Source organism: Cibotium barometz, chromosome 27 (genome assembly GCF_041138505.1).
Source record: "Cibotium barometz isolate CiBa-2024 chromosome 27, ASM4113850v1, whole genome shotgun sequence".
In the NCBI taxonomy this organism is placed as follows: Eukaryota; Viridiplantae; Streptophyta; class Polypodiopsida; order Cyatheales; family Cibotiaceae; genus Cibotium; species Cibotium barometz.
This window is the reverse complement of record NC_141072.1, coordinates 37,844,716-37,863,452: the sequence shown is the minus strand read 5'-3', so window position 1 is coordinate 37,863,452 and position 18,737 is coordinate 37,844,716. Positions and strand designations below refer to the sequence as shown.

Genomic DNA, 18,737 nt, shown 5'->3' with positions numbered 1-18,737 from the left:
GTGTTGTCACATGCACACCCCATAGGGGTTTTGCAAGAAACTCTAAAATAGGTGTTACGATGTAGAAGTGCATGAACACTGGTCTTGTTGAAGTCAGGCCTACTGCAGAAGAACCTGATGCTCTAATGCTAGTGTTACAAAGTGGAAATGCACAAACATTGGTCTTGTAGTGATCTGATATGCCTAAGAAAGGGCATGATGCTCTGATACCAATGCTACATGCACAATGCATGAATGCGAGACTTAATATCTTGCTCAGAACCCACCCAACTACAAGTTGTAAGACCGGTCAGTGGATTGGCGTTCCTACAGAGTCAGTCTTGATACCTCCCTATACATGTCTTTCCCATCAAGTAGAATGAGGCTAGTTGTTAAATATTTTTTGTGTTATTTACGCCACTCTAAAAGCTTTAGGCCTCACATTTGAAAGGGTTTCTTCATTGGAGATGATATCATACCAAAAGGACAACATAATGGCTTGGTTTGTGTGGGAAACATGCTCTACCATATTAAGCAAAGTTAAAATGAAATGTTCTAACATTTGGGTGCATAGATGAGGTCTGGGCTCAAATTCTAACTCTCTTCAAAGAGTCAGTTTTGAAAGTAAGGAGAAGAAACCTAACTCATTCCACTAGTACCATAAACTATTGAAAATTCCCAAAAGGCCAATTTTGTTGTTCCTCCTTATATCAATATAAAAAAATAACAACATTCTGTTGTGTCAAGTGTAGTTTACACGTGGACTATAAATGGAAAGAACCCTTACGTTGCCCTCTAAGAAAAATTTTAACGCTCTCTTAGTCTTGCCTTTTCCAAAAGTAGGCCAAGAGACAAGTTCGGAGTCACAATAACCTACTGAGAGAGAGAGAGAGAGCATTCTTGGAGACATTGCTAGCATCATTACGTTTTGTAAAGAATTTTAAGTCTATAGCTACATTTTGCTGTGTCAAGTGTAGCTTACACATGGATTAAGCAAACTTTTAACGCTCTCCTTAATCTTGCTTTTTACAAAGGCTGGCCAAAAGCCACAAGGGGGAAGGAGGAAACAACATCATTTAAGTTTTGTATAGAATTTGAAGTCTAGCTTTTAGGGGAAACTAAAAAGATCACACATGAAAGTTGATAAAATATTGAACATTTCCAAAGCCAACCCGCCTCTTCTCTGCTTCAAATGGCTAGTGCCGGTGCACTCGATGCAGCTGCAGCACCTTACGAGCAGGGGACTTCTCTGATAGATCTAGTCAGCCAAACCCGCTGCATTGGCGTTCCTTTCGCGGCTCCGAAACTTTTGCTGAGGACAACCGAAGCATCCTTGGTAAGCTTGTGAATTCTTAGGCAGACCGGCGATTTGATCATGTTCAACCTCGATTTGTTCGTGCTTCGCGCGCGCTTTAACCTAATTTCATTTTATCAAGCATAGATTAACGTTCGATTAGATGATCTCCAGCATGAAATCACCTCCGTTTTAGCCTGGATTAATCCTTGCAGGCATGTGATGGGATCATCTTCAGCATGCACTGACCGGTGTTTAATTATGGAGTAACCTGGTGTTGCCATCATTTTTATCATATATGAACTTAATTATACATGGGACAGAACATGGACTAGTTTGAGTGCACATTCAATTTGATCTTGCTTAACATGAGATAACTTGAGTAAAGGGTAGTTCTTGCGTTTGCAGGTGCGAGATGTCTTGCTAATGGTGCAGGGGCACCCTAGTAAATCCTTTCTTTGGGAAGAATCAAGCCAGCTCTTCCATTTTGAGAATGGTGTCCACCTTTCCCATTTGTCTCGATCAAGCCTCACTCGATTGCTGCATCGCTTTGTTAATGCCTCCTCAAGCTTGCAAAGGATTGATGCCTTTGTCAAAAGAGTTGCAAAGGCCTCGTGCAGTACTGGACCTTTACATCTACAGGCATCTCCCACTTTACAAGCTTTTGCAAGCACAGTTTCACTTCGACTCGAGGTAATACAGTTATATGTGGCAGCGTTGTCTCTCTTTTATTGTGCGGTTTCCACCAACTGCTAAAGAAGTTGAGCTCCACAGCATCTACGGAAGGCAGCACTGGAGAAGGAATTGTTGGCCGTTGGAGGTGGCGCTGGAACTTCTATTACTTTGTTAAGCCTTTTAACGAGTTTATCCTGGTAAGAGTGGATCAATAGTGAACCTGCCTACTGTTTTTATTCTGAAAATTGTGCTGGCCATGTCTGAGCCTTAAATGACTGAGGAATGGGTACTACTTTGACCAACATAAACTTGATTCATGGCATAACTGCATGATGTATCAGCTTAAGTTTGGGGCAAGGATGCTTTTGAATTTGACCTGCAGCATTTGCAAGTGCCTCAGATGTGTACCTCGTTGTGTTAATGACAACTCTCTGCACATACACTGATTCTTCTTTGAAATGCGTCTCAAGTATATGCACGACGTGCCCTGCATGCCATATGCACTGGTGTCACCATTCAACTATTCATAGGTTCTGTTTCCTTGGCCATCGAGCTTTCCCGAGAAGTTGAGTTTTGCAGACTCCCATCACAGAGGCCAGATATCCTCTCAGCCATCAAATCTATATTGGCTGAGGATGGTATCATCGTCAGCTGATTGTTGCGAGGCTCCCTTTCACAATGCCATGTGCTTATACCACAGGCATAGGCAGCAGCTGGTCTCATAGACCCTTTGCGGACACTTCGCGTCTTTCGTAGACCTAAATATTGCTCTCTCTCTCTCTCTCTCTCTCTCTCTCTCTCTCTCTCTCGCCGCCCCAGTTCGCCTCTGCCCTCGCCGCCCCAGTTCGCTGTTAATCTCTCTACTGTCGCCGCCCGCAACTGTTCGCCCTCGCCTCTGCCCTCGCCGCCCCTGTTTCGCTGTTCGCTACTGGTCGCCGCCCGCTTTTCGCTGCACTGTTCGCTGCTTGCTTCACTTCACTGTTCCCTGTTCGCTTCGCGCCTCTGTGCGTAGCCGCCCTCTCTGTTCGCCATTGGCGCCCACTACTGTTGGCGCTATGCTGGCCCGCCTGCATGTCCGGTAAGCCCTGCATCCCCCTTTCCCCTCCCACCCTTGCTCAGGCCCCCAAGGCAGCAACATAACTCTCTCTCTCTCTCTCTCTCCTCAATCTCGAGGAATGGACCCGAGTCTCCAAGAGAAACTCGAGGCCCTCGAGACGGCAATGAAGGCACTAATCAAGGAGAATAAGAAGACATCCGATTCCAACCTCAATGAGGTGGAGAACAAACTACACTGGCACATCATGGCGCTTGAAGCACGGGTCACGGACCTTGAACAAGAGAACACACCACTCAAGGAGGAGGTGAGTGCATTGAAAGTGGAACTGGTAGCCGTCGAGAACACCGAGAAGGAAGAAGGGGAGATCAATGAGAACACTCTCACGGCCATCAAAGAAGAGATATTCAAGGAGATCACAAAGGACATGGAGAGAAAACTCGAAGCCAAGCAGTCAGGATGGGTTGAGGTGGTGAAGAAGAACATCCGCAAAGAAGTTAGGGAGGAGACTCAAAGGGAAGAACATCAAATCATTCACACCACCATTGAGGAGGAGAAGATGAGGCATGCCCGCCGCCTCAACATTCGAGTCACAGGTATAGCCGAGACACCCAACTCCACTCTCGAGAAAGATGGACAGCTTCTATATGCATGAAGCTAGGCTACAGGGATGAGGGACCCTCTCCCCTTCACCAAAGCATGGAGAGCCGGGAAAGACTCAACACGCAAGCGAGCCCTCATCCTACAGTTTGCAGGAGAGACGGAGAGGGTCACCTTCATGAGAAATTGGGTCATATTACAAGGCTTAGAGGGAGCTCCTATTTTCTTGGATGATGATCTCACGAGGATGCAGCTAGAGCATAGGAGAGCTTGCATGCCACGAGTCTTACACGCGAGGAGAGAAGGCAAGAAGGCCTTCTATCGAGCGGTTTGGGGCCTATGGGACACAGACCAGGCCACTGACAGAGATACACATGGCAGTATGGAACTGTAATGGTTCACTATGGGTGCAGCCTGGAGGACTGGAGCATGTTATGGTGGGGAGAGACATCATACTTTTGACAGACACATCAGAGCCTAGAGAGAGGGCTACCTTGATTAGAGGGATTCCAATGGGAGTCAGCATATAGGAGGACCACACGCCAGGGTACCTCGAGAGGGTCGGGGGGAGTAGCAGTTCTATTCAGACGGGAGCTACAGTGGAGACTGAGAGTGGTAGCACAAGATCCAGAGGCCAGATACATGTGGATCAGCTTACAGCTCTCATAGGACAGGGTTATATACAGAGCCCTATGTTACTTTCCTCCATCAGGATTCTCCTATGTCATTACAGAGGACATGCCACAAGAGGAGGAGACAGGAGCCTTGCCATACACTTGTCTGTTAGAGGAGATTATGCATTATTCTACACTAGGGGAAGTATTTCTTACGGGTGACTTCAATGCCCACACACAGAGTAGACAGTGTGAGGTGTATGACTATGATGACATGGAGATCCTCCAGCATGTGGATCTAGAGGAGATAGGGGCTAGTCGGGCATCAGAGGACACTGGACTAGACAGAGGACACATTATGGGGACCACTTACTAGAGTTGGGAGCCAGGCATCGTCTCGTTATTTATAACGGGATGCTACATGGTTGGGATCAGGAGGGCTGACATGCTTTCCACATGGGGGTCATACACGGACCGGAGGCACGGTGGTAGACTACATTATGGGGTCTTTGGAGGCATCACAGCTTGTGACCTCATTCTCCATCTTACCTCGTCCTATTGGGACAGATCATACATACTTGGCATTTTCACTAGCTGGATCACTACTATCACCAGCCCCCCACATACCCACGCCACACTACCATCTACTTCACACATGACATGGCAGACATATACACTGGCAGAGTAGAGGATGGGCTCCTACTCATGGATCCCTTGGCACCTATGGATACCATTATAGCCCCCAGCTGGCATCACTCCTACACACGGCTGCATTACACAGAGCTTCCCACATCGTGTCCACTCAGGAGAGCCTGCGAGATCTGGGACTATGCCCCAGAACAGATGGTATGATGACGAGTGCAGAGCCCTATACTCACGGCTCCGCATACAGAGAGCCTTGGGAGCCATCATAGAGCAGGCGTTGAGAAGAGAGATGAGGAGACTTACTCACCGCAAAAGGCGGGCCTTCGCAGAGATACAGGAGCTAGAGATCTTCCATTTCTTCATGAGTTGAGATAGCCCTATCTCATGGCGGCACTTGAGAGAGCCCCGGACACCGACACCCATTGCAGACCCACAGACATGGCATACATATGCAGAGGGCCTATACCACGCCCCACAGCAGCCACCTATACCTCAGCCACAGGAGCCTCGACCTACTACAGCTAGCTTCTTTACCCACTCGATGGTAAAGAAAGCTATCCGCTGGCAGTTGCCTATAGCATGGACGGGCCGCCGACCATATGGGCCTATAGGGTGAGCATCTTATATATGCAGTAGATTCTTTGGCTCCTTTTCTTGCACACCTGTTTAACAAGGCACTAGCAGAGGGTTTGCCTGCGGAGTGGACGATGCACACCATTGTGCCGATCCACAAAATAGGGGATATGCTCGATTCGAGCAACCACAGGACGGTTATGGTTGGCCACGTGTTGGCCAAACTCTATGGTGCAGTGTTGGAGCAAGAGCTTAGCTTATATGTTGAGCGAGTAGGTTTACGCTCATCAGGGCAGGCAGGCTTCAAGAGAGCTTTCTCTACCAGACTACCACTGACCATGTATTCACTTTGAGAGGTATGATTGATCAGGCCAGAGTGAGGAAGAGAAAGCTCTATTGCTGCTTTGTGGCCGCAAGGCATTTGACACAGTACCACGAGAGAGGCTCTTTCAGTGCCTGCAGTCTCTTGGCATACCAGCAGATATGACATGGGGCATCTATGCATTGTATGAGCAGGTTTTTGGGCGAGTCAGATGCCCAGGAGGTATGTCCGAGACTATTGCTAGCACCATTGGTGTGAACCAAGGATGCCCACTTTTCCCCACGCTATTTGGGTTATACATTGATGAGGTGGCTGACTTCATTACACGGGGAGGCGGAGATGGAGTTGATCTAGCAAGTACCTTAGTACATACTATGCTTTATGCTGATGATATTGTATTAGTGTCTGAGTCTCCAAGAGGTCTACAGTAGCATCTACATGAACTCCATGATTTTTGCACACAGAGGGGTCTTACTGTGAACCTTGGAAAAACCAAGGTTATGGTCTTTCATACATCGAGACAGGGCAGGAGTCAGCTGACATTCACTCTCGCAGGATGCCAGGTGGAGGTGGTGACATCATATGTGTACCTAGGGGTTACCTTCTCTGCAGCAAAGCCAACACTTGCTATGGGGCTCTTGGAAGTGGGCCTGAAAGCACTCTCTCCAAGTGTGCAAGGGATGCATAACCCCTTGCCGATCAGGCCTTAGCTATAATGCAAAAGCGTCGTCCACCCTGAGGTACACATATGACCTACCAATCTCCACCTGGGCTCCTCTATAAAGGAAGGATAACCTCAAGAGAGAAAGAAAGAAAGCAAGAAAGAAAGATATATTAAGTGTCTACTAAAGACCCAATGGGCCTGCGAGACCCAAGTGATAGAATAATGTCCATGGCAGATCTCATCATGGAACGGAAAATAAAATAGAAACAAAACAAAACTATCTCACTGGAGTGATACAAAACAGTCCATGGAAATCTCATCATGGAATACCAGGAACATGAAATATGAGAGGAGCATGAACCCCCAATAGATGGTATATCACTCTCCAAAATCTCCAAGATATCCAACATGAGAAATGAAATGATATATTAACGTCCTCAAAAGGCCAAAATGACCTATGAGACCAAAAAGGTTACAACAATTGGTGGATCTGATACAATGTCTGTGTAAGAAAAGCTAAAGCAACTAAACAACTAACTGAAACTGAAACAACAACTATGAGGAAAAGTAACGTACTAGGAGCTCCTAATGGATAACATCTGGGAAGGAAAACTCCAGCAACAAAGGTAAGCATCATCTGAGAGAAAGAGAGAGAGAAAGAAAGAAAGAAAGAAAGATTTTATTAACGTCTTCCAAAAGACCGAACTCGGCCTATGAGACAAATCGGTGTACCTGTATGGGGTATCCTCTGTCATCCCAACAAAATGAAAAAGTATTGAACTAAAAAGTTGAATCTGGGTGTGCAATAAGTACAATGAGTGGTGGAGGGGATGGAGCTCTACTACTAGGAGAATGCAAAACTATATGCATGGAGTATACAATCATGATATGCAACCTAGCTAGCTCCATCCTGTACCATACTGGGGGTATAAAATGGTATACATCAATGAAGGGGGTGTCCACAGCTCCCTGAAGAACATGCCTGGGTGTGCTCTGAAGTGAGCCAGTCGCTCCGCACCCTCTCTGTGAAACTGAGCTCTGATCTCTGTCATCTCTCTCTGGTATAGGCGTGGTGTCCGAAAGCCAGGTGTCCTCTGTCTCCTGCAGGCTCTGAGTGTCTCTGCTCTCTGGAGAGTAATTCGTCTCTGCTCTCTGGAGAGTAATTCCCTGCCGTGTAGGGGCTGGGAGTGGGATGGATCTCTGAAAAAATGTAGTAATCTGTGTCTGTCGTCCCCTCCTCTCTGGAGCTGTCTGAGCCGTAATGATGTCTCTCTGTGGCGCTGTATGTCTAGAATGAATCTCCCCAGTATGCGCTGGTTTGCTGCCTCAAAGATCTGGCGTAGGGAATGTGGTTCTCTAAATAAAATGGGATATCTCTCTCTGATGGCTGTATATGCTCTTCTGCATACATAATGCTCCTCACTCTCCACCTCCTCTCTGCACAATCTGCATACCCTCTCCTCTCGGGGGATCCGTGCTGCTCTACCAGTCTCAATCTCCAATCGGTGTGATGAAACTCTAAGCTGACCAATAGCCACTCGGGAGCCGTGTGGTAAAAAGCCCTCCATGTATCTAGGCCCAAGGCAACCTTGTTACTCAACCTTCTGAGGTTCTTCAGCATTGCATCAGGTTTTATGAAGATTTGCTTGCCCCTCGAGAGGATGTCTCGCCGGCTGTCCTGGCTGCAAGGGAGTCATTGTTTGCTGAAGTCCGATATCAAGTTGACCCTGATGTGGCGGTTCAGCTTGATGCTCCTGTCACTCAAGGGGAAGTGGAAGCTGTTCTCTCCAAACTTCCCATGGGAAAGAGCCCTGGTTGGGATGGTTTGATAAATGAGTTTTTTCGAAAATATGCTGATGAGCTTGTAGAGCCTTTGACGCTTATTTGTCAAAGGGTTTGGGATGAGGGATATATGCCTGCCGATTGGAAGTTGGGCATACTTCGTTTGTTGCCCAAAGTCCCTTCGCTTACTTCTTTGGCTTAATGGCGTCCGATCTCACTTATGGGTATTATGTATAAAATCTTTACAAAGATTTTTGCCAATCGCTTGTAGAAGGTGCTTCCTACTCTTATTCATCCATATCAATATGGATTTGTGCATGGCAGGAATATTTTGCATAATATTCTTAATGTTCAAATTGAAGTGGATTATGCCAAGGCAAAGAAGCAAGAGATTGTGATGGTGCAGCTGGATCTTGAAAAAGCTTTTGATCATGTCAGCTGGTCTTTCCTTTCTCAGTTAATGACAGCCATGGGCTTTGGTTCCAAAATGGCTAATTTGGTGCATTTACTTGGCTTTGGCTCTATCACGCGGATTATGCTCAATGGAGGACTTTCGGATGGTATTTCTCTCACCCGTTCTCTCCGGCAAGGCTGTCCTCTTAGCCCTCTTTTCTTTGCCATTGCCACTCATCCTATGTTCTCTCGCCTAGATGCTATGGCATCGCATGGTGAAGTGGTTGGTTTGCATCTCCCTCATGGCAAGCAATTGGTTGCCCAAGCCCTTGCGGATGACACTTTTATGTTTCTCAGGGCCAAAAAAGCCAATATAGATCGAGCAATGGAAGCTTGGAATAATTTTGCATTGGCTTCTGGGCTGAAAATAAATTCAACAAAATCAGCCCTCATTGTATGCACGGAATTTGATCTTGAGGCATTAGGGTGGCAAGGCCGTGTGGTGCATACAGGAGACATTGTTTGTCATCTTGGGTATCCGGTGGGTGTGGATGTGGACCCCCAAGCGCTTCTTGCTTGGATTTTTGCTCGGATCTCGGATAAATTTGTGTATTGGAAAGCTCAAGGGTGGCATATGCACGTGAGGGTTAAGGTAGCTCAGGTTATTACGCTTAGCATGATTTCCTATTTTTTGCCTTTGCTACCTTGGACGCACAAATCTCTTCTCCGTTTGGTTGCTCCCATTCAGTTTATGCTGTGGAAGAGGCAAGGAAATATTATGGGTCAAACATGGATAGCTTGGAATCACATTACGACACCCAAAAGAATGGGTGGGGCTGCTTTACTGGATGTCCGCTTGCATATGGTGGCGCGTAGGTGGGCGCCTTTTCAGGATATGTGTTTGCAGCAGCAGCCTTGGGTATTCATGGCTCGTGACTTGATTGAGTTGGAGGGATTGTCACATGGACGGACACGTGTGCAGGCTTCATGGTGGGACATTGTGAATGCGGCTCATCCTGTTCGTATTCGCTCATCTCACATTTTATCGCATATTCTCCTTTCTTTGCATGAAGTTCTACTATTGGCTCGGTGGGATCCTGGTCATGAAAGACTACTTTTGAACTCTTTGCAATTCGAAACATCTGTGGAGTCGCGTGTCATTGTTTGGCCAGACAGAGATGCTTCACGCATACGACTCAACCGCATGGTCAGGTTAGGCTTGGTTAGAATCCGAGATGCTGTGATACCTGGTCGTGACAGGCCATATTCGTTTCGTTGTATTCGGCACTTTAGGGTTCCTCGGACATTTCAGCCACTATGGGTTGACATCATGCATGCAGTTGAGCCTTTTACTCCATTGCCTCGGCCATCTGCTGATCAGCCTTGGCTTGATTGGGCACTATGTAAATCTGGTGACTTGATATCACTTTCAGCTAACCAGGTCTATCATAAGCTCGTATCAGAGAAAGATTGGGTTTCAGCCAAGGCCAATAAGGTGTGGGGATTGCACAAGTCTAAATCATGGTGGCAGAAAACTCTTATGCGTGGTTGGCAGTCTAAACTCCCTTACCAAGGTAAGGTTTTCACTTGGAGGATGTTGGTGGGAGGGTTACCTACACGGGATCAGCTCAGCCGTCGTAAAATTACATTGGCCTCTTGCTTCTTCTGCACGACATGCACTGAAACAGTTATGCATCTGTTCATGAGTTGTCCAGTGGCCCGTCAGATTTGGTCTTTTGTCTCTCGCGTTTGGGAGGCAGTAGAGAGGTCTACTGTTTCGGCTCATCAGTGGATATTTGGGATTTGTCCTCAAGTCATTACTTCGGACAGTCACCTTGTGATATTCCATTTCCTTAGATGGACAGGACTTTGACATATTTGGACTACACGGAATGGGTTCATCTTTGATTCCTTGTCTGGAATACATGGACACATTCTACGTATCCGCGGTTTGCTGCTTTGGCAGTTTTCTTCTCTTCTCTCAGCTCAGATCATCAGTTCTTCACGTATTAGCCTCGACCCTGAAAAGGTATAGGCCATTCTTAGTTGGGATGTTCCCACTACAGCCCAAGAAATTCGCTCATTTGTGGGCCTTTGTCACCCCTACATCACACATATGGACAAGTTTTCTGACCTTGCAGCACCTCTTACTGACTTGCTCAAGGGCGTGAAGACTCGTTGTCAGAAAGTGTCCGTTCACGGGCAAGGCTCTAGAGGCATTCGAGGCCATGAAGAAAGTTGCCTCTGAGTCTCCAGTTTTGAAGTTGGCGTGATGGGATGATCCTTTCGAGGTGGTTATCGATGCCAGTAATCTTGCCATTGGAGCTATTTTACAGCAAGATGGTAGGCCAGTGGCTTATTATAGCCGCAAGTTGAATAACGCCGAGAAGAATTATTCGGTGTATGACAAAAAGCTCTTGGGGGTGATGACCGCTCTTAAACATTGGAAGCACTTCGAGGGACTTCACAGTTAAGACAGATCACTAGGCACTTAAATGGTTGCAACTTGCAAACCATGCCTAGTGCTCAATGGAGTGACACATAGGCCCGATGGAGTCAATTGTTCCAACAGTTTGGTGGAATGATTGAATACGTTCCGGGCAAGCATAACCCCGTTGCCGATGCTCTTAGTCGCAAGGGCACTATTCAGACATTGCAGGAGTCCACTGTGCTTGAAATTCAAGGCAAAAACTTAGACGGCATGAAGGTACAATATCCGGATTCGGCAGAGTTTGGGATTCAATATCAGTTGGCCCTCAGCTCCGACCTAGGCCATTAGAATATATAGGATGGTTGGTTGTTTTTCAAGAACCACCTTTGTGTACTCAAAGACAAGCGTGAAGTCCTTCTCGATGATGCCCATGATTCTCTGGTTGGGGGTCATAAGGGTATCAACAATACCTTGGAGAAGTTAGAGAGGTTATTCTATTGGCCTAAGATGCGCCGGGATGTCTACCATCATGTCCAATCATGCCAGATATGTCAAAAAGTGAAAGCACCTCATACCAAACAAGGAGGGTTGCTACAGCCTTTGCCTGTTCCTGAGGAACCCTTTCATGAGATCAATATGGACTTTGTAGGCCCTCTTCTTGCCTCAGCTGGATCTAGAAACACAGAGTGTATGACCATTGTTGATAGATTCAGTAAGTTTTGCATGCTCATTCCATGCAAGCAGACAGCCACAACTAAGGATATAGCTCGCTTGTTCATTCAGTTTTGGTACCCCATTGGTGGTTTGCCACGGACTATCACATCAGATAGGGATCCAAAATTTACATCCCACTTTTGGAGAGCATTGTTTGTCAATTTTGGGACTAAGTTGCAGTTGTCCAGTGCATTCTATCCTCAAACAGATGGCCAAACAGAAATTTACAATCAATTGGCCTTTGACGTTCTCAAATCATACTACCATGACCGGCAGTCGAAATGGGAACAATATCTTCCTTTGGTGCAGGCAATCCTAAATGATACTCACTCATTGAGTATTGGCTGGACGCCGTATGAGGCAGCATTTGGACGCCGGTTCTCATCTCTTTTGACGAGACATGTGTCACCATCTCTTGAGGCCAATAAGACCACCAAGACATTCTCGGAAATCATGGAGTCAGTTAAGGAGCGCCTTGCCAAGGCTCAGAAAGCTTATACCCGGCAAGCCAACAAATCTAGGCGAGATGTCCACTTTAAGGAAGGGGATTGGGTATATCTCTGCATCATGAAACAATGGCTAAAGCAAGTGGGCAAGTGTTGTCCTAAACTCTCATTCCGAAGTTTCGTCCCATTTCCAGTCATTCAGAAGTTAAGTGATGTCTCTTTAAAGTTAAAGTTGCCAGAAAGTTCGACTATGCACAATGTCTTTCATGTTTCTTGGTTGAAGCCATATGTAGGTCTAGCATTGTAGGATCTCTCAAAAGAGCAACAACTAGATATGATTGACGAAGCTGAAGTTATAGCACCAGAACAGATTCTCCTCCACAGATGGAAGATCCGGTTAAAGAATATGACAATTCTATATGAAGTTTAAGGATGAAACCGGCCTTCAGAAATCTGACGGGCGGTGAAACAAACACTCACACACAAAACACTTCATCACCCATGGGGATGGAAAAAGGAAAGAAACAGGGGGAGCTAGAGTGCTCCTGCAAATAGTACAAGGACATCGATTGGCCACAAAACGCAGTGGCGCCCCTTGCGGTATTTCTTTACTTGATCAAAATTTGAGTACAAAGTACAACTTGTAGAATCCTCTACCAATAGGATCCCTCGTAACTTTCACCCAGGACTTCCAAATAAGAACTCTCGTTATTACAGCAAAGCATTCCATAGAGAAGGCACACCTGAACAACACCTCCCTGCTTGAAAAGGTCTTCTCCATTGCTAACATGGATCCTTCAAACCCTTTCCCAAACAGCAGTAGGGCTGAACCAAACCATATGTCCTTCCCTATAGTCATAGCTTGCATGTAACCTCGAGGAAACTAGAACCTGTCCACATGAATCCAGAGACATGTTTTCCACATGAAACCAAAGACCTGTATCTGATAAACCAAAGACTTGTATCCCATAACCATAGGCCTGTTTCCTCGATACCAAAGTCCTGTTTCCTCTCGAAAACCAATGTCCTGTTTCCATGACAGATAAACCATCCAATCACAGTCTCCTCGTCCTTCCGTTGGGCATTCATATCATTTGTATTCAGCATTGTACAACATTTCTCCAAAGAATAATATAAGCAAATACTCTTGCTTGCACGGGGGGGGGGGGGGGGTTTCAGTGGGTATTGGGACCCAATAAGGTATCGTCTTCTACATTCTACAGTCTCTACTCTCTCCCTATTCTCTAAAGTCGATGCTACACATTCTCACCACATAAAGGTATAAAGAAGGCCCTGTTGCGCGTTATCATGATCAACCTCGATGCATGTAACACCATGAAAGGTGTTCAGGGGTGAAAGAAGACTCCCAGAGCTTCCGCATGTGACATTGGCAGGGTTTTCAGTGAAAAGATTGCTAGGAAGGGAAGGATGATAGGTTTGGGAGTCCATGAGGAGACGAAGGGAGATGACAGTCATCCAAGGTCAAATGTTGGAATCCCATCATCAAGTTTAGCAGAGGGGGATGTCATGTGCAAGACATGTGCATGCTCATTCCAGGAGCTAATCTCTGATAGGTAGCAGAAAAAGACAGAAGTCTAGGGCATGAACGAGGCTCTTTGTGTGTGCATGGGAACCTCGGAAAGGAATAGGGGACTGTCGGTTAGAGCTGCTGTTGTTGGCTGACACAGATTACAGGTCGGGTGGATTTATCTGTCGGTTAGGTTCCTTGCATAAGACAAGCCTATAAAAGGCTATGCCAAGATTGTTGATGGATCATTCAGCTCCTTGTGGGTCGAGTCAATTGACTAGGGCTTAGATAGGTGTTTTTTCACCTTTTCAAGGTAGCCTATGGCTAGGAAGAGTTGTTCTTTCTTTTTGTACTATATGAATATACTCAGCGGTGCTAAGATGGTGGCAATTGGCTCTAGGGTGGCGGTAGCTGGCTTTAGAGTGGCGGCGCACGGCGGTAGCTAGCTCGAAGACGGCGGTGGGATTTGTGCGTGAAACTCCATGGGCTATAGTAGCACCGGCTCTGATACCAAATGTTGACTAGTGCCTTAAGTACTAGTGGGGAGAAGAGAGAGAGAGATGATAATCAACAAGATAATTAGCACAAGATTAAAGGGATTGAGGAAGTACAAGATGTAGTGGAAAACATGAATTCATTATAGAAGTAGGTCCTTTTTTTAGGAGAGACCTCATTACATATTCTAAAGATATGCTAGATGTGATGCCACCACATATGCTAAATATGATTTCACTGTATGATGCCACCACATATGCCTTTTAAGAGGTTATTCCCACACAAGAGACTTATACATCCTAGCAGTTGTTCACATACATTGGAACCGCTTTATTTAAGGTCTACATTCAGTGCCAGTTTACTCAACCACCTAGCACTTGTTTATTCCCACAATAATCACTAGTATTTAACATCTCTCCATCTTCTGCTTGCGTTTTGCATCAGGTTGTTCCAGGAAAGGTGTTTAGGCCTGAAAGAAGACTCCCAGAGCTTCCGCATGTGACATTGGTATCCGAGCTTCAGGCTGGTTTTGAGATATTGTTGCTGCCCATGTCCCCCCGACCCTTGTTGCATCACGATGGATGAAACCATTGCCTCTGTCTTGATCTTTTGGTGGTGTGGTGACTAGGCAACATTGTATCAGTATTAGGTTTAGCAAGGCTAAATACTGATTCAGTCCCAGATGAAGGTGCACAGTCCAAGGAAAGTAACACATGATATGGAAGAAGTTCCCAGGAGGTTGGTTGGTGGTGTTGCACAAGACCCAAGGGGAATGACAGTCCTGTGAGTTGGATGCCACTTGGGGCATACCAGGAAAGGCTTTCAAGCAACGGTTCCAAGGGAGGCTGATCCTCCAAGGGGTGGAGTGAGAGTGCCAGACTCAATACTCAAGAAAAGAAGACCAAAGAAAGTGTTAAAGGATAGGGCAAGAAGGAAAGGGGACAAGGTGGAACAGATGCATAAATCTTCATCGGATTTGGGGTGGATTTGGAGATTGGGCAGGGTTTTTAGTGAAAAGGTTGCTAGGAAGGGAAGGATGACAAGCTGGGCAGTCCATGAGAGACAAAGGGATGATGACAGTCACCCAAGGTCAAAGGTTGGAATCCCGTCATCAAGTTTAGCAGAGGGGGATGTCATGTGCATGCACATGGACATGCTCATCCCTGGGCTAATCCCTAAAGGGCAATAGATAAAGACAAGATTCAGGACTTGATTATGGAACTACAACAGCTAGCATAGGCAGGGAAGGCATTGGGAATGGACGAGGAGGCTGTCGGCTAGTAATGTAAAGAGATGAACTGGTGTCGGTTGTAGCAAAGATGTGTTTGTGTCGAGGGAACTGGCCGACAGCAGCAGGTTGGCCAGCTCATAATTCCTTCAAAGGTCTGTAAATAGCTTTGTCTTGGCTCTTTGTTGTTCATTCACTCCTTTAGGGAGTAGGATTAGTAGAATAGGGCTCTTTCGAGTTAGATCACCTTTTATGGGGCAGCCTATGGCTTGCCATTAATTGACCTTTTTGTACTATATAGAATATACCTATGGGACTACACTCAAAGTTGCTACTTGGAATTGTAATGGATCTCTACGCCTTGATGTAGGGGCTTTTGAGGATAGTTTCACTGGGAGGGACATCATCTTCTACTGTGAGACGCATCAGGCTCCTGGACAGTCCATGCCACATGTTAGTGGATACCGATGGGAGACAGCTTGTAGACAGGAGACTCGTTCAGAGCATGGAGGACGGGGCTCAGGAGGAGTGGCAGTATTGTTTAGAGAGGAGCTACAGCCACTGATACATATAGTCCGGAGAGATGAGCAGGCTAGGTACATGTGGGTTAGACTGAGGGCAGAGACGGGCAGATATCTCTACATTGCTATATGCTATTTTGCTCCTAGTACATCAGTGTATGCATCACCTAGCGGGCAGTCTCCCTTTTCTATTTTGGATGATGACATTTGGGAGTTCTCCAGGGATGGTGACATCATTCTCCTAGGGGACTTCAATGCCAGGACCGCCCATAACCAGACAGTATTTTATGATACCTCAGAGGAGATGTTGAGGGAGCTTGATGTCAGGGATATGGGCCTATCTAGACTCTCACAGGATGAGGAACATACAGTGTATGGGCGGTATTTGATAGACATGGGGACTGCACATGGCTTGGCCATCCTAAATGGCTTGCAGAGATTCCCGACATCGGGCGGTTTCACTAGCTTTCCACATCGGCATGGTGCTAGTACAGTGGACTATGTTATGGCTCAGCCCAGTCTCATTCCCTCTTTTCAGGATTTTATGGTAGGCACTAGGCCGGTTGGAATAGCAGTGGATCATGCTATCTTGTCCTTCACTCTCACATTTCAGTTCAGCACCGCTCCATTGGGACAGGTCTCCACACACACTCGTTATACCTTTACGAGGGAGACTGACACCGTGTACACGGATGAGATATACATACACTTATGTGCCGAGGAGCCAAGACGGCCATTAGATGAGCTCACTCAGATATTGATAGAGACGCTTCATGTCGCAGCATCAGAGGCATATCCCCATAGTCAGCCTACACGGAGACGATCTGGGAACATGCCCCAGAACAGTTGGTATGATGAGGAGTGTAGAGAGATGAGGATCAGATTACAGAGAGAGGTGCTCATGGGTGTTACCACTCACAGACAGTCAACTGTCACGGATTACCTTCCGGCACCTAGTGCGACGGAAGAAGAGGGCTTATCTTGCTCAGTTAGAGAGGGATTTGTATCAGTTATTTATGAGTCAGGACTCAAGCGAGGCATGGAGACTATTCCATGAGCATTCACCATCACCAGCCATTACCTCCACAGAGATTTGGGGTGAGTATGCAGCATCCCTGTACACAGCACCAGGACAGCCGCCCCTGCCAGACCCATCGGAGCCATGCCCAGAGACATGTGATTTCTTTACTGCTGAGATGGTAAGGAAAGCTATTGACAGGATGAGGATTGGGAGAGCATATGATCATGATGGTTTGGTAGCAGAGCACTTTATTCATTCCAGAGATATGCTTGCAGAGCTTATTGAGGGTTTTCCTGAGACTTGGAATATGTCCACGATTGTGCCTATCTTCAAGTCAGGGGATCCCATGCTTCCTGGGAATTATCGTACCATCATGATTGGTCACACATTGGCTAGATTATATGCTTCTATTCTTGAGCAGGAGTTGAGTAGATGGGCAGAGAGAGAGGGCATACGTGCATCAGGGCAGGCAGGGTTCAGGAGAGGTTTCTCCACTCTTGATCATATCTTGACACTTAGAGCTATTATTGAGGAGGGCAGATTATATGGCAGGAGGATTTATTGTTGCTTTGTGGATTTCCGCAAAGCTTTTGACACAGTACCGAGAGCCAGATTGATGCGCAGATTACAGGAGATGGGAGTGCCCACAGAGCTGATTTGGGGAATCATGGCTTTATACATGACAGTTGTGGGGCAGGTACGTACTACTGAGGGTATATCTGAGATGGTTCACTCCACTATTGGGGTGAAACAGGGCTGCCCCCTTTCTCCCACTTTATTTGGGATGTATGTGGATGAGGTTTCGGACTATGTAGAGCAGGAGGGTGACAGAGGAGCACAGCTAGCAGGGACATGGATTCCGCTGTTATTGTATGCTGATGATATTGTGCTGATCTCAGATTCTCCAGAGGGGATGCAGCGTCATTTGGATGCATTGCACACGTTTGCACAGGACAGTGGATTGTCTGTTAACCTTGGTAAAACCAAGGTGATGGTGTTTAACACCATCACGTTTGCACAGGACAGTGGATTGTCTGTTAACCTTGGTAAAACCAAGGTGATGGTGTTTAACACCACAGCACAGTGGGTTAGGAGGTCAGTACCCACCTTTACATATGGTCAGGAGACAGTGGAGTACACAAATGCATATACTTACCTTGGTGTGGTTCTTAGTGGCCCACTATTTTCCTTGAGGAGAGCAGCGGAGACTAGATTGACCAGAGCTTATGCAGCATTGGGGAGACTAGAGAGGATGTGTTCGCAGGTTCAGTTTCAGGAACCTCGAACAAAGCTCTGGCTCTTTGACACTTTGGTCACTTCAGCCATGCTGTATGGAGTGGAGATATGGGGACCCTCAGTGGATCACCACAACCGAGCTGGTAGCACTGATGGATGGAGACGTATGGAGAGGCCCTTGGTTTCTATGATTTCCCGGATGATTAGGGCCAAGGCCTCCGTATCACATGATATTATCCGTGCAGAGATGGCTGCCCCCTCATTGGTAGTAGAGGCACTCACTCGATCAGTCTCCTTTATACATAGCACTTGGGCTCTCCCTAGAGACAGATATGCTCGCTTAGCCCTAGAGTCTTCACGACAGTTGGCATCACAGGGAGACGGATCATGTTGGTATGCACAGATGACAGCCTGGTTCCAGCTGCATGGCTTTAGTATGGACATGCTACCTCCATTTTAGTACTCCCTGGATGCACCCTCCCTCTCTCTCACACGGGAGAGATTACCAGACTTATCAGGCAG

At 46.6% G+C, this 18,737-nt stretch overlaps 1 protein-coding gene across 2 annotated transcripts in view; it reads left to right on the top strand.

Annotated features, from left to right (window-relative positions):
- Nucleotides 1–1,031: 1,031 nt before the first annotated feature.
- The window catches only part of LOC147623360 (uncharacterized), a 108,288-nt gene continuing 90,582 nt past the window's right edge, over nt 1,032–18,737 (top strand). The window contains exons 1-3 of one of the 2 annotated variants that reach the window (XM_086821509.1): nt 1,032–1,315; nt 1,682–1,966; nt 2,048–2,145. In XM_086821509.1, coding sequence (XP_086677635.1) covers nt 1,172–1,315; nt 1,682–1,966; nt 2,048–2,145 — 527 coding nt within the window. In that variant the 5' untranslated portion in view covers nt 1,032–1,171. Of the gene's footprint in view, nt 1,316–1,681; nt 1,967–2,047; nt 2,146–18,737 lie in introns of those variants that run through there. The other variant, XM_086821510.1, reaches the window with a different exon arrangement.